The sequence below is a fragment of the Pezoporus wallicus genome, unplaced genomic scaffold, assembly GCF_028554395.1.
Source record: "Pezoporus wallicus isolate ANWC-B61680 ecotype Strahan unplaced genomic scaffold, APGP_CSIRO_Pwel_v1 contig_5863, whole genome shotgun sequence".
NCBI lineage: Eukaryota > Metazoa > Chordata > Aves > Psittaciformes > Psittacidae > Pezoporus > Pezoporus wallicus.
In genome coordinates, this window is record NW_026635152.1 from 1,536,373 (window position 1) to 1,551,037 (window position 14,665).

Sequence of the window (14,665 nt, forward strand, 5' to 3'; positions counted from 1 at the left end):
GGTATAACTTTGGGGTCTGCTTTCTTCCAGGTCCCTTCAAGCCTTGCGATCACTTGTTCGAGAGCTGGATCATCCGCCTGGGAGTCTGGGTCATCGTCCTGGTCTCAGTGCTCTGCAACGGGCTGGTCATCCTGGCTGTCTTTGCCTCTTCCAGCTACCTGTCTCCAGTCAAGTTCATCATCGGCTCCATCGCCGGAGCCAACATGCTGACCGGCATTTACTGCAGCGTGCTGGCTCTCGTCGACGCCCTGACCTACGGCCACTTTGCCAACTATGGTGCCAGATGGGAGACGGGAGCGGGCTGCAGGGTGACAGGGTTCCTGTCCGTGTTTGCCTCCGAGGCTGCCATCTTCCTGCTGGCGCTGGCTGCCGTGCAGTGCAGCATCTCAGTCTCCTGCGTGCGGGGCTATGGAAAGTCACCCTCCTTAGGCAAGGTCAAGGCTGCTGCTTTTTGCTGCCTGTTGCTGTCCTCTGTGGCTGCCGTTCTCCCTCTCTTCTCCATTGGGGAATATGGAGCATCCCCTCTCTGCCTCCCATATCCCATTCCAGATGGGAAACCAGCCACCCTGGGCTTCACTGTGGCCTTGGTGATGACAAACATGCTCTGCTTCCTGACTATCACAGGCACCTACATCCGACTCTACTGCAACCTGCTGAAGGGGGAGTTCAGCGCTGTCTGGGACTGTGCCATGGTCAAGCATGTGGCCTGGCTGATCTTCACCAACTGCCTCCTCTACTGCCCAGTAGCCTTCCTCACCTTCTCCTCCACACTCAACCTCTTCCTCGTCACCCCAGAGGTCATCAAATCCATCCTCCTCGTGGTCCTGCCCCTGCCCGCCTGCCTCAACCCATTGCTCTACGTGCTCTTCAACCCCCACTTCAGAGATGACCTCCGCCTGCTGAGGCGGAAGGGCCAGGACAAGGGGAGCTACCCCGAGTCCTGCGGGGTCGATGACATGGATAAAAGTTCCTATGACTCCACGCAGGCTCTGGTGAGCTTCTCCGACATCGACCACATATTCGAGACGCCCGATTCCCTGGGAGTGCACCCCATCCTTGACAGCTTCAGCTTCCCCTCCATGACGCTCGTCCCCTGCCAGCAAAGGGTGGGCACCAGGGGGAAGGAGAGAGGCTTTTCTGAGCATTGTCCCTGCCTCAATGACAGTGAGGTGCTGATCACTTCGGAGAGCAGAGAACCAGCCGGCAGCAGCCTCCGGATAACCTTCTTCCCCTCCCCTCCCACACCACCCTACGTGTCTCACTTATAAACCTCCTCTGATTAGCCATGCCCAACAGCCCCACACCACACACTGAGGGCCAGCCCCAGCACCGGGTGGCCAGCAAGGTGACAGCAGGCTGCTCCATGTAAAGCACCAGTACAACCCATCTACCCTCGCCCCCATCGTGTCTGCCTGGACAACAGGCACCTCTCTGCCAGCTGCCACTCGCCTGGGAGGGCTCTGACTGAGCTCCAGATACTCGGGGCTGGTCATGGGAGGAGATAAACCCCTGCATGAGTGCTTCTCCTGCTAGGGACTGGCTGGGAGCGAGTCGCACCAGTTCAGGAGATAGGTCAGGGAGATCCTCATCATCATCCTGCAGCATCACAAGCCAGGAGGAGCCTGCAGCAAAGCCAAGCACGTCTTCTCAAGGCAGAGATGCCTTAGCAAAAGCCATTGTTCTGTGGCAGAAACACATGGAAACGGCCAACTGCAATGATGTGGCTACCCATAGGGACCTTGTTCTCCAGGGTTCTCTGCAGGCCCCACAAACCCCTGGAAATGGGCTTGCATCTGCCCCACACCACCGACTGGAAGAGCAGAAGTGGGTTAAAAGCAGTGTGTGCACCTGAGGTTTGGACCGCCCCTGTTTTGGGAGGCTCTGCTTCATCCACTGAGAGCCTCACAGGTTGGGCAGGACCCCCACTTTCAGCTGATAGCAGGAGCTGGGAATGCTCAGCCCCTCCTTCAATCTGACCCACAGTGTCTGACAAACAAGGGGTCTCTGAACTTCAAGGCAGCCAAATCCAAACACCTCCCTGGAGAAACCCATGTGCTTTGCCTGAGGTCACTCAGCAGCACCTTGACACGGTGCATCCAGCTTCATCGCTCCCTTCACCTTCATGTGCTGCAGCACTCCTGTCTGTAGTCACGAGGCTCCTGGTCACACCCAGTGAAACTGGGGTCTGGCCCCAAACCTCACTCCTGGAAGAGGCTGTTGGCTCTTCTCCCCATGCAGAATAGCCATTTGGGGGCTGCATTTGCCCTCCCCTATTTTAAGGGCAGCTCATGTAGGAGGAGGGAACAGAAATCAGCCTTGTGGGATGATGGCATCAGGAGGACACCAGTCACTGGGAACAGTCTCAAATCTGCTCCCTGCAGCTCAGGGATCTCCCAGATCCACCCTCTCCATCACAAACCTTCCTACTGCCACCCAACGCAACAGGGAGCCCGGAGATCAGAGCTCAAGCCCTACACACACAAAGCTTTGGTCCTGCTGACATTACTGCAGCTGTATGTCATCCATTCTTGTGAGACAATAAATGAGCCCCATTGCTGACCAGTGGCTGGCTTCTGTCCTCTTGCGTGTGGAAAGCACCTTGTTGGTTCATTCAGCAACCGGCTGCCTGCCTCTCAAGCCAAGCTGGGCTGCTGGGGCTTGGATGTTGTTTGTATGGCTTAAGGGAGGACTGGGGAATTGTGTGTGTCCCCATGAGCTGGCATCATCCTCCACACCCCTCTTCTTCAGAGGGAAGAGCCAAAACACCCACCTTTATGCAGCAGAAGTACATCACCTGCGTCCCTTTCCAGACCCCATGGACCAGACCCACCTGGTTGCACCCTGTGATCTGCTGTTCAGGGCTCATGAGCAGGACAGTCTGATGATAACAGTTTGAGGACATCCTATAACAGGGTCTCCCATGTGAAGGCAGAATCCCCACCCAGAGCCAAGCTCTGCTCCCCTTCTCTGCTCACGAGCCCTGCAGTTTTGTTTCAAGAAGAAAAACTTGAGAGGTCAGCAGGAAATCAGAGGAATGAGATCCAAAGGTTAGAGAAGAGGATCAGAACCCAAATTTAGTGACAAAATCCAAAGCTTTGCTATGCAGTTCAGGTGGAAACGATGAAAACCATGCCCCGTTGCGATAGCTGAATCCTGATCCAGACTTCCGATATCCTGCAGATGCTCCAAATCAGTTCTCATGCTCAGACCATTAAAACACTAAGCTATTTGCTTCCATTTCCCTAGGAAATAAGTGGAGCTGTGCTGTAAGTCCCAATGCAGCGAGTTCTGCCAGTGTGATAGAGTGGGTCAGCATTTCCCCCCAGGGAGAGGGTGGTCCTGGGTCCCTGCTGACACACCAGAGCTGATGGTGGCAAACTTCAGTGGTGCTGCCTGCAGCAGCCTGAGTGAGCACCAGCTGGTGGGATATGTTGAAGGGGAGGACAAGGCTTTACGGGTTATATTCTGGCTGTTGTGGTGTATTCCAGGCAGAGACCTTCTGGGTACTTGGCTTGTGGAGCTGCTCTGGAAGCCATTGTCAGGGCTGGGCACCTTTGAAGTTTCCCCTGGACGTCAGCAAGGCACTGTCAGGACACCCTGAAGGGAAGAGACAGCATGTGTCGGGGAGGCTTTTGGCCCTGAGGGACCCGGAAGCATTGTCCACCAGGACAATGTAGAGGCAGTCTGTAGGCACTCAGATGTCAATGTTTCACTTGTCCAGCCCTCCTGGATGTAGATGTACAACTCCTCTGAAACAAAGCCAATGAGGCGAGAACCCTGCAGGGTTGTTTTTTCAATCTCATTGGTTTTTCCACCAATGTTATTCTTTCTGGAAGCCTGGGCCATGATTCAGAATGCTTGGGATGGCAGCATTGCCATGGCCATGGGAATGCAACTGATGAGAAGCTCTGTATGGTATTGCACTATTTGGTACTGGCCACCTCAGAGGCCAACAAAAAACAGGTATTTTGGAGAATGCAAGACCATCCCTGAGACTAAGACAGCCCCCAGGTCAGGTCTGACAGCAGCAGTTCCAGGTTATATGAGCTGGCAAAGGGTTAATCCTTTTTCCCTACTATCCAGCGACACAAAACCACACTCACCTTTTCAGACAATCTCTTCCAAACATGCCCCAAGAACGATTACTGTGTAATGCCTGATTAGGAACTTCAAGGTTATCTCATTCACACAAGAGTTTGCTGCTTTGAGCTCCTGGAAGCAAAACCAAGGTGTTTAATCTCAACCTTTTGTCTGTGGATATTTTGTTAGCTGTAATTCCTGCTGGGATCTTTCCCCTGCCATCCAGATCCAACATTTGTCCATATAGACTCTGTCCCAGCCCTAAATCCCCACACACCTCTTCCTTCCATCACAGACCCCAGGAAGGGGATGCTGGCTGGTGTAGGCACAGACAGCTTGCACACGGTTGGAACGGTAACAGTTGGTTCCGATTCCTCTGGCCACTACACTTTGCCATTGCTATGCTGGGAAGCGTCCTGCTGGGAAGCAGAAATATTCTGGGAAGTATTCCGAGAAATAAAACAACCCAGACTTCAAAGAACACAAAAGTGAGACGCTGGGTCAGATACGGACCTTCAGGTACGACCTGTCAGATACAGACACCTTCAGCAGTCAGTATTGGGAGAGGGAGGCACGGAGCAAAGCCATAGGACCCCCAGGCACAGCATAGGAAGAGGTGCTTGGGAAGCAAACCTCATAGGGTCTGTGTTCCAGATCACAAGTAACGGATGCTAAACCCTCGCCCCCAGTGTACAGGCAACCAACCCTCACCTCTTAATGCCTCCCACATGCTTAGAAGGAAGGCAGAAATTACAGCTGTCTCACCATGTGCACACCACAGGGTGAAACGCAATTCACCTTCCAGACTGAAAATGCCCTTTTCACATGTCAGCTCTGCTCCAGTGAAAATCTCTTAAAGGAGACAACCAAAACCAGACCCTCCCCGAGGTTAGAGCTCAGTGAGAAACAGGGTGGAAAAAAGGTACTGAGCTGGATGAGATTCATCCTCTTGTTATCTACCATCAAAGCACAGGCTGGTTTAGAAACAGCATCCCGAGCTGCAAAACACACTACAGGAAGTTTCACCTGCTGCTGGTGGGCTACAGAAAGGTTTTGGCCCGCTATACAAAAAAGACTGTAAACAGAACCTGGAGACATGTCAGCAAACACACCGCCACCAAGCAGGAGAGCTCAATGTCAAGTTCTAATTCTGAAATCATTTTTATTAGCCCAGATCTGTTATAACAGCGACCAACCTGGCCACAAGATCCTGGAGACTTTCTAGCCAGAGAAAACTTCAGTATAAAAAACCCCTATCACATAGCACATAAAACTGGAACATAAATGCTGCACTTTCATGTCTTCACCAGGATGTTTAGATTAAACTAGAACAAGCCCTGAATGCAGGGAGATGAAAGGAACCTAAACCAATTTTGGTCAGAGCAGCCCTCTGGAAGGCTCCAGTCTAACTCTTTACACAAAGCAGGACTACCCCCAAAGCAAGATCAGGTTGCTCAGCACCTTGTCCTGTTAAGTGCTGAAGCCCATCAAGGATGAGGAACCCATCAGCTCCCTGGTACCCATCCCAAAGCTGCACCATGCAAATGGGATGAAATTCCAAAACAGAATTTCCCTTGCTGCAGTTTGTGTCCACAGGCTCCTGCCTTTCCAATGTGCACACCTGACATAGCTACACATTAGGTAGCTGCAAACAGCAAGATCTCCCCTTCATCTTCTCTCGACCAAGCTGAAACCCATCTCTATCACCCCCTCCTCATGTGCTTTAGTCCCCAACCACCACATCTGGACTCTCCAATATGTCTATATCTTTCTTATGCTGGGGACCTCAAAATGCAGCTGTGACTTCCTAAGTCCCAAACAGAGATGAATAAACACTTCCCTCCACATGCTAGCTGCGCTTTTACTAATGCAGCCCAGTCTGTGGTTGACCTTCATGGCAGCAACATCTTCACAAGCGTGCATGCAAAACACTGCTAGAAACCTTGCAGAAGTCAGGGGACACAGCACCCACTGATCCTCCCCATCCACAGAGCCACTCATCTCACTGCAGAAGGTAATTGGTAAGATTTACCTTTAGGAAAACCACACTGACTGTTCCCAATGACCTTCTTGTCCTTTGTGTACTTTCACATCCTTGGACATGGTTTTGAGGAGGATCTGCCTCGAAACTTCCCCAGGGACTGAGGTGAGACTGGCAAGCCTGGCATCTCCTGGATCTTCCTTTTTTACCTTTTTGAGGACGGGTGTGACTTTGTCTTTCATGGCAACCATCAGGAACCTTCCCCAGCTGCCAAGAGTTTTAGAATCATAGAATGGTTTGGGTTGGAAAGGCCGTTAAGATCATCCAGTTCCAACCCCCCTGCCATGGGCAGGGACACCTCACACTAAACCATGTCAAAGACATGTAGACCATGTAAACCATTTTCAAATACAGTGTAGAATAGCCTTGAAATGACATCAGTCCAGCCCCCTCAGCGCCCTCAGGTGCGTCCTGTCTGATCTCAGGGTCATGAATAGCCAGATCCCCTAAACAAAGTGGAATTTTACCTTCTTCTGATGTACCTTTCTCAACCGAACTCTGCCACAAGGCACAGAGATGAGGGAGGCCACGCTAGTGAAACCTTTGTCACCAGGACACCAACCCATTTGCAGTGGGCAGTTTCCTGACTTCACCCCTGGGATGTTTCTATGTTCCTTCTGGGCAGCCCAGCCCCGCTTTCACTTTCTGTGCACTGAGGGTTTTCATTTGAGCTTAGTCATGAGTTCCCTGTTTAATCCACGCTGGCCTCCTGCCATGCTCGCTTGACTTCTGCAGATCAAGCTGGGCTTTTCTTCTGTTTGGAGAGGTCATCCTTGAAGATCCAGAAGCTTTCCTGGGCAGCTTTCCCCAGGAAGGCAGCCTCCATTGCAATCCCACTGAAGTCCTCAATATGCCCAAGTCCTGGTGGCAGAACTGTTACTCTGCTGCTCGCATTCCTCACTTCTCTCAGATCCACCTAGCCATGACTCCAGCAGCCAAAGCTGCCATCAAACGCCTCCAACCAGCTCTTCCTTATACATAACCCACAGCTCAAACACCTCCCCTGCCTGGCCTGCCCAGCACTTTCATCAGAAATGAAATGATCATTAGACCTTACAGTGAGGCTCTTTCTGCTTTTTTCCCCTCATCTTCTGACCTATGAAATCCCTGTCCGAAGCCTCACAAAATCACGGCATCGCTGCATCAACCTCGCTGGGGGTCCTCATCGGGCTGGCTAACCAGTACTAACCAGAAGAATGAAACTCAGTTGCAGGGGAAGGGGATCAAAACGCTCCCCACAGCTGCAGGATCTAATGTTTCCCTGTGTGTCCTGCTATCTGGGGACAGAGACCTCCTGGGCAGCATGAACCAGAGCTCTCCAAGGAGCACTGGGCAAGCTGGGGATGTTCTGGCACTACTCCCACTCTGGGGCTCTTGTTTGAGCCTTTTAGATGCACCATCATGCTCATTACTAGTCCCATGTAGAGTCCTGAGTCTGGCACTACCCCAGCAAAGGGCATGTAAGAGAAAGAGTACAGGTTACACAAGTGTCATGGTATTCTAGGGAAGAGGTAACTTGTGAAAGTTGGCTGTGAAACTGAAGGTCTTGATCTGGGTGAAAACCCACTCTATAAAGACGAAGGCAAAAGACAGGGAGAAGCACAAAGACACATTGGGTCTGACAGTCACCTCCTCACAGGCCATCAAGGGTATGCTCTCCCCTCAGTGCCCAACCACCAGACTTAGGATTGTCTCTGAAAATTGACTCACACGTGCGGATGTGGGTACATGCTCCCTAAGGTACATCCATTGGGAGCAAAGTCAGGTAACATGGGTTATGAAACAGAAACAGGGGTTAAATGTGTGGCAAAAGGTGAAAAGAGACTGTTGCCAGTGGCAGCAACTCCAGGGGATGCTATGGCAGCCAGCAGATCAGCTCCTCAGTGGGTGACAAGAGCACCACAGCAAGCCCTGGGCACCAGACCCACTTCCAGATCCTGTGCCCACACGTGCTGCCAAACTAAGTATTCCAGGCCAGGTTGGACACAGGGGCTTGGAGAAACCTGCTCCAGTGCAAGGTGCCTCTGCCTGTGGCAGGGGGTTGGAACTGGATGAGCCTTAAGGTCCTTCCAACCTAAATCATTTTAGGATTCTATGCTTGGGGCTGTTGTGGGATCACCACTCCCTCATAGTGTGCAGACCTTTGAGCACCGATACCTGGGAATTCAGCCTCGGGGAACAGGTCAGGGACACAGGATTCTCACACATCTCAAAACAGTGACACCTTCTTTGGCATTTCAGATCCAGACTGGATAAAGTGCTGAGAAACCTCAGAATGGACAGAACATGCCAATACTCACATATTGCCCTGCCTGCGTGTCTGGCAAGCTAAGAGGGACCATGAGCTCCTGCGTGGCTGCTTCAGAAGAAATACCAGGGGTCTCTTCAGCCAGTGCCTCACACACACACACACACGCATGCACACAGTTCACAGAGTTCCTACAACACTGGTCCTGTGCAGATCCTCTCTTTATAGAGCTGCGGGAGCAGACTTGGAGCTACTCTGCCCTCGCGTGGTGTGTGGATACTTCCGAAGTAACACATCTCACTGCAGCTTTATGGCTATCACTGTATCACATCTTTATGGCTATCACTGTATCACATCTTTATGGCTATCACTGTATCAAACCTTTATGGCTATCACTGTATCACATCTTTATGGCTATCACTGTATCACACCTTTATGGCTATCACTGTATCACATCTTTATGGCTATCACTGTATCAAACCTTTATGGCTACCACTGTATCACATCTTTATGGCTACCACTGTATCACATCTTTATGGCTATCACTGTATCACATCCTTCTGAGCATACCATACACTTACCAATGTATCCCCCTTATCAGTGTCTGCAGAAGATGCTGCACTCATTCACACATGGGTTCCTCCTGGACCATTCTGAAAGCACCCAGCAGATCATATCCAACAAATATCTAAACCAAACCCTAGAGATAGGTCGTTTTGAAGATAAGGATGAGATATCATGGGATGCTTTTTAAAGTGTTCTTAGACTACTTCTGAGACATTTCTTACAATGGTCCTGAAGACACTCCCCGACTCTGGAACCTTTCTATCCAGAAGTCATTTGAAGTTGACTCAAAGACCTCACCTAAGGGACAGAGCCAGGAAGAGTTTGAAAATCCATTGAAAGCGCCAGCCCAGGAGCAATTCTGTGGCTCCTCTGAAAGCTGGAGGAAGTCCTGAACTTCCCTGAGCAGATCCAGCACGTCCGAAACTGCAGTCAAAGGCAATTCTGAAAACATAGAGATCTAAGGTCCCACCAAAGCAATTCATCAAATGTCTATGATCCCATCGAAGGGACAGCTAGAAAATGCCATAGGGCACCACTGACAAAACAAGTGTGAAGATCATAAGGCAGGTGTGAAGCTGCCCTAGAGCCAGTCCCTATGGATTGGTTGTAAACATCTTGGTGATTCTAAAAATGTCCCAAATAACACCACATAGAAGCCATTTCGGAAGCTATCTGTACTGTCAAATCATAGCCATGAACACCCCATTAAAAGGATTATGAAAAGAAAACTCAAGCAAAAATCCCACAAAACCATCCCGTATTAAAAATCCTTTGTGTGATTTTTGGAAGCATTCTCCTGGGGGCCTTTTGAAGGGATTTGTCCAACGATCTCTCAATTTTTTATGGTCCTATTTCCAATGACTCCTTTGTGGGGATCTGGGCTTACTGTTGATAGCTCCTTGGCAGTGGGTTTAGTCTCTTCAGGGTGTTTTCACAATAGCTCCACAATGGAGGTGGGGTATTTTTACAGCATTTCATAGGTTTTCGGAGACAGTTTACATAACGGTTATGGGATGGTGTCTTGGGGAAGGATCAGAGGGATTTGCTGTAAACTGCCTGAGTGATGTTGGATTTGTGAGTATTTCCCCCCTGAAGTCTGCACTCCTCAGACCACGGACCCTATTTTGTGCAGTCATAACCCCAGGATTCCCAGCGCTGACTCTGCTTGCAGGGGAGTTGCACACAGCGAGGGTAACACCCCCCTGCAGCTCCCAGAGGACAAACCCTGAATCTGCCAGGAGCCCTCCCATGCAACAATCCCAAAGGGATCACCTGTGGTGCCAGGCCACCATGGAGCCCCTGCCAGCTCTCTGAGCAGAAGGCAGCAAAGGCAGCCCTCAAACAGCAGCCATGGCAGGTCAGTGCGACTTCCACTGGACCAGATTGCCCAAAGCCCATGGTAGGAGGTTAGAATTAGGTGATCTTTGAGGTCCTTTCCATTCAAACCATTCTGTGATGTTATGATTTGATGATCCCCAAGGCCACCCCGAGGACAGAACAAGTCAAGACAAGCCAAGGAATCTAGGAGGGACTCTTCATCAGGGACTGTAGTGATAGGACAAGGGGTGATGGGTTCAAACTGAAACAGGGGAAGTTTAGATTGGATCTAAGGAAGAAGTTCTTTCCTGTGAGGGTGGTGAGGCACTGGAGTGGGTTGCCCAGGGAGGCTGTGAATGCTCCATCCCTGGCAGTGTTCAAGGCCAGGTTGGACAGAGCCTTGGGTGAGATGGTTCAGTGTGAGGTGTCCCTGCCCATGGCAGGGGGTTGGAACTGGATGATCTTAAGGTCCTTTCCTACCCTAACTATTCTACGATTCTATTTCCTCTATTTTAGTTCCTTTTTCCTACTGTAAAATACTTCTTTAAAAGGTAAATATATGAAGAACATGAGTATGGAGAGCAACTCAATATACGTGTCACCATTTCACCCCTGGGCACATTCAGGATCAGGGTGGACTGGGCTCTGAGCAGTGGAGCTGAGGATGGCCCTAGATGACCTCCAAAGGTCCCTTCCAACCCAGCCTGATCTACGGTTCCATGACCCAAACACTAAGTACGTGTATCTATTTCATAAACACACAGTGTAACAGGACGTTTTGTGGGACCTTCTTCATCCTGTGGGATGTAACGTTTATTTCAATGTACCGTTTTTACCGTGCCTACCTCAGCCTTCCCTGGGTAGGAAAGCACATCTCGGCGCTCACACTCGAGCCGCGACCCGTGCCCGGCTGGTCCTCGTGTCCCTGAAGCCCCTCGCAGTGTTGTAGGTGGCCTCATGGCAGCCCTTTATCATGGCATGGTGGGAGTCAGAGGCTGCAGTTTGGGGCCGTGGTCCTGAGTCATTGCGCGTGACCAACCTGTGCACCAGAGAGCTGCCAGGCTGAGCTGGCAAACCAGAAGGCTCTGAATCATGCACTGGTTTTATTTCATAGCGATGGGTTATGGTCTTCACGCTCCTGGGCATCCCTCTGGCCAAGGGCACCAGCCGTGGCTTGTGCCTTAGGCAGGCTGGTAACGTAAGGTAGCCCTTTAAAACTGAAATGGAGGGTATTTAACTGATGCTCTGATCTCTGTTTCGCACTGGCTGATCAGCTGGTACGTGATGGGTTGTGCTGCTGCTCTTGCAAAGAGGATGCAGCCTCGAGCGCTGGGGTTGGGGCTGAGGCTGTAAGCCCTGGTTGCTCTACTCCTTGCCCTCATTGCATGCTGCTGTTCTGAATCACTGAAAGGTAATATTCATGTTGTTAAATGTGAGGTGCTTTGCCTTGTATAAGTTAGAATCAGTCCTCATGGCTTTTTCTTACAGGAGATGATTTCTATATCACAGCAACTTCCCCATTAGCAGAGCTCAAAGGTCCTAAAGACCTCTTTGCTAGCCCAGTAGTGCTTGCAGGAGAGAATAATTCTTGCTTTTCCAGCAATGCACACGGATGGCAGAGCTGTCTGCGTGCCCCCATCTTTCAGTGCTGCATCGGGTGAGCAGGTGCCTTGGTTTATATAGTCCTGTGCAAAGCAACCGAGACCAGACATCTGTGGACTGCCCACGGGGCAGTGTGGTTTACGTCCATGTTCCGTGAAGTTTGTACATCTGTCAGGTTTATGCTCTTTCCCAGCATAAAGGACATGTAATTACAAAATACACAAAGCAAATTTAGTCCCTGGAGGCTGAAGTTCTCTGTTTACCACTAGCCTCAAGGTACACAGCAGTAGAGCAGACGGGCTCTGCTTCTTTGTGTTTGCCTCTACGTTCCTGTTAATGCTTTTGACTTCCTGGACATTGTCTAGGCATCTGTCTGCAGAGATCCAGTCATGCTGTGAGCTACAGGACGTTCTTTGTGGCTGCTAGCAAAGGCTGAGGATTGATGTACTTTGGTACCCTCTCTAAACTGAGATCATCTCTCCTTCCTTCTTTATACTTTCATTTGAACTGTAATGTTACAGTGACCTGAATTAATAGATGCAATTCTTCCTAGAAAAAGAAGTGCATCTGGTGTCCAGGGGGCATGACCGCTCGATCTCATGCTCCTGAATTGCTGCTGCTTGAAGGGTTTTCCTTCTTTGGGGTGGTTTGTATTTGTTCCAGATTCGTTGGGTTGGTTTTGTATGGGAACACCAAATGACAGAGCTGCCGAGGGGCACACACAGTTCCTGTTTGTGGGAGAGCGTCCCTTCCAGGAAATGACAGCTTGGTAAGCCCCAAAGTGGACCTGCTTCCCATGTGTGTCAGCAGCAAGTATGCTGGTGAGTGCAGTGGGACAGCATTTGGTCACTCCCCAAACACGTGTGGGTACAGAGTGGTTTTGGCCATGGCTGTAAGTCATGAGGGAGCTCCAAATGCTGTGTTGCAGGAGGGACTGACAGTGTGTGAGGGCTTCCTTTGCATTTCATCGCTCGCCTCCTGGGGATCTGGGGTTACCTGGCTAGGTGCAGTGTGTGGCTTTTGTCAGCCTTGGGCTGCACAAGGCTTGGTTCAGAGCTGATCCCTGGGTTATGCCTAATGTCGTTCATCTGTGCATGGCCAGTGTAGCACTGAGACTGTCATCAGAGACCATCATCATAAAGAATTGTGTTTGCCAGTCCGTGTGCCTCTTGTTCCCTTCCTTCTCTCACCTCTGACTTTGACATTTACTTTGAAGTTCTTGGTCTTTAGTGTGTAGTAATACTTAGTATTAGTTTCTTCCCATTTTCTGTTCCCATTTTCCAGAGTAAGGAGAAGCCACCGGTCCCCTGTTGAATCCCTGGCTTTTGACAATGCCTTCCTCTGCCACTGTGCCAAGTGGTGTGGGAAAACTGAAACACCCATCAGTGTTACCTACAAGGTTCTTCCTTGCAGTGAAAACTGAAGAGCAGTTATAGCAAATGCTCCCCTGGATCCTAGTTGTGTATTGGCATTTCTGTCTTTGGACAGGTTAGCATCATTCAGGATGTGTTAAGAACTGATCATTGGCTCCACCTCAGAAATAAATCAGTCTTTTCTTGGAGGATATGTTCTAGAAATTGGAGGTTTTCCCCCTAGAACATGGAGGAATAGTCATTCTGAAAACTAACAACTTCTGTTTCCAGGTTCTTACATGGTCATCTTCACTGTACTGTGATCACCTTTCAGAATGCAGGGAGACACACACTAGCACTGTCACGCAGCGTTTATCTTCCCCCATAGGTAAGGAGAAATTGGAGGAGTTTATTGCAATCTATTTGAGTATCTGCATTAGTGAAGGCACAACCAGGAATCAGCCTTGGATAAGAAGGAGGTGCCAAAATGTTATGGCCATTCTCCTGCAGAGTGAGTTGTGTGATTTATGGACGGGAGACACCAACATCATGGTTCACAGCAGAGCTGTGACCTGCAGCCCTTGTTCTGAGGCTTTCACCAGCTGAGGCATCCTGGGGTAAAACTCCTGAGGTCTCCAAGTGACTCTCCCTAATGAGGGAATGTGTTTTCCTGGCTGCTCCAGTTGATTTTTGGATCTGTAGTGCTGCATACTTTTTATGACATGTTAGGAATGTGCTTGCATTAGGGAGTATCAGCTCCTCACTGCTTTACTTCCTACTGGTTAGCAGAACTCTGGTATTAAACAGCAAAGGGGGAAGGAGATCTGAAATTCTACCAGCAGAGATCCTGTCCTGTCAATAGATGTTTGTAACTTCTTATCCTCTTTCTTCTGAGTATGTATGGTCTAATCTCCATTTGTTTGTTGGAATCATACAAACATCTTATCTGAACTGTTCTCACCCTTGGTGACCCAGGGAAGTTGTGAATGCTCCATCCCTGGCAGTGTTGAGGGCCAGGCTGTTCAGAGGCTTGGGTGCCATTGTTTAGTGTGAGGTGTCCCTGGCCATGGCAGGGGTGTTGGAACTGGGTGATCTTAAGGTCCTTTCCAACCCAAACTGTTCTATGATTCTGTGACATCTGTGTCCTTTATTTGTTGTAGCAAACAGCTTAGTCTTGCTTTGGGAATGTTTTGTGTAGCCCAAGTTAGGAACTCATTTTAGCTTCTAAATGCAACGCATGGCCTGTCGTACAGCAGGTCAGACAAGGTAATTTGCTGTTCCTTCCTGACTCTGGATGCCATAAAGTTCGTTCACTGTGTCAATAGACTTGAAAGGCCTCTTCCCTCAGATTACTTCAGGTATCACCGTTCCCCTCTGTGTTTCTCTGCTGTGAAGTGTACCTCTCTGCATGATGGAAATGGCTCCGGCTCAGCAGAGACATTGCTTCCCTTCTGCTGC

At 50.1% G+C, this 14,665-nt stretch overlaps 1 protein-coding gene across 1 annotated transcript in view; it reads left to right on the forward strand.

Moving 5' to 3' along the window:
- The window catches only part of LGR6 (leucine rich repeat containing G protein-coupled receptor 6), a 109,348-nt gene extending 107,165 nt beyond the window's left edge, over positions 1-2,183 (forward strand). The window contains exon 18 of the mRNA XM_057405139.1: positions 31-2,183. Within this exon, the coding sequence (XP_057261122.1) occupies positions 31-1,268 (1,238 nt within the window). The 3' untranslated portion in view covers positions 1,269-2,183. The remainder of the gene's footprint in view (positions 1-30) is intronic.
- Positions 2,184-14,665: the final 12,482 nt, after the last annotated feature.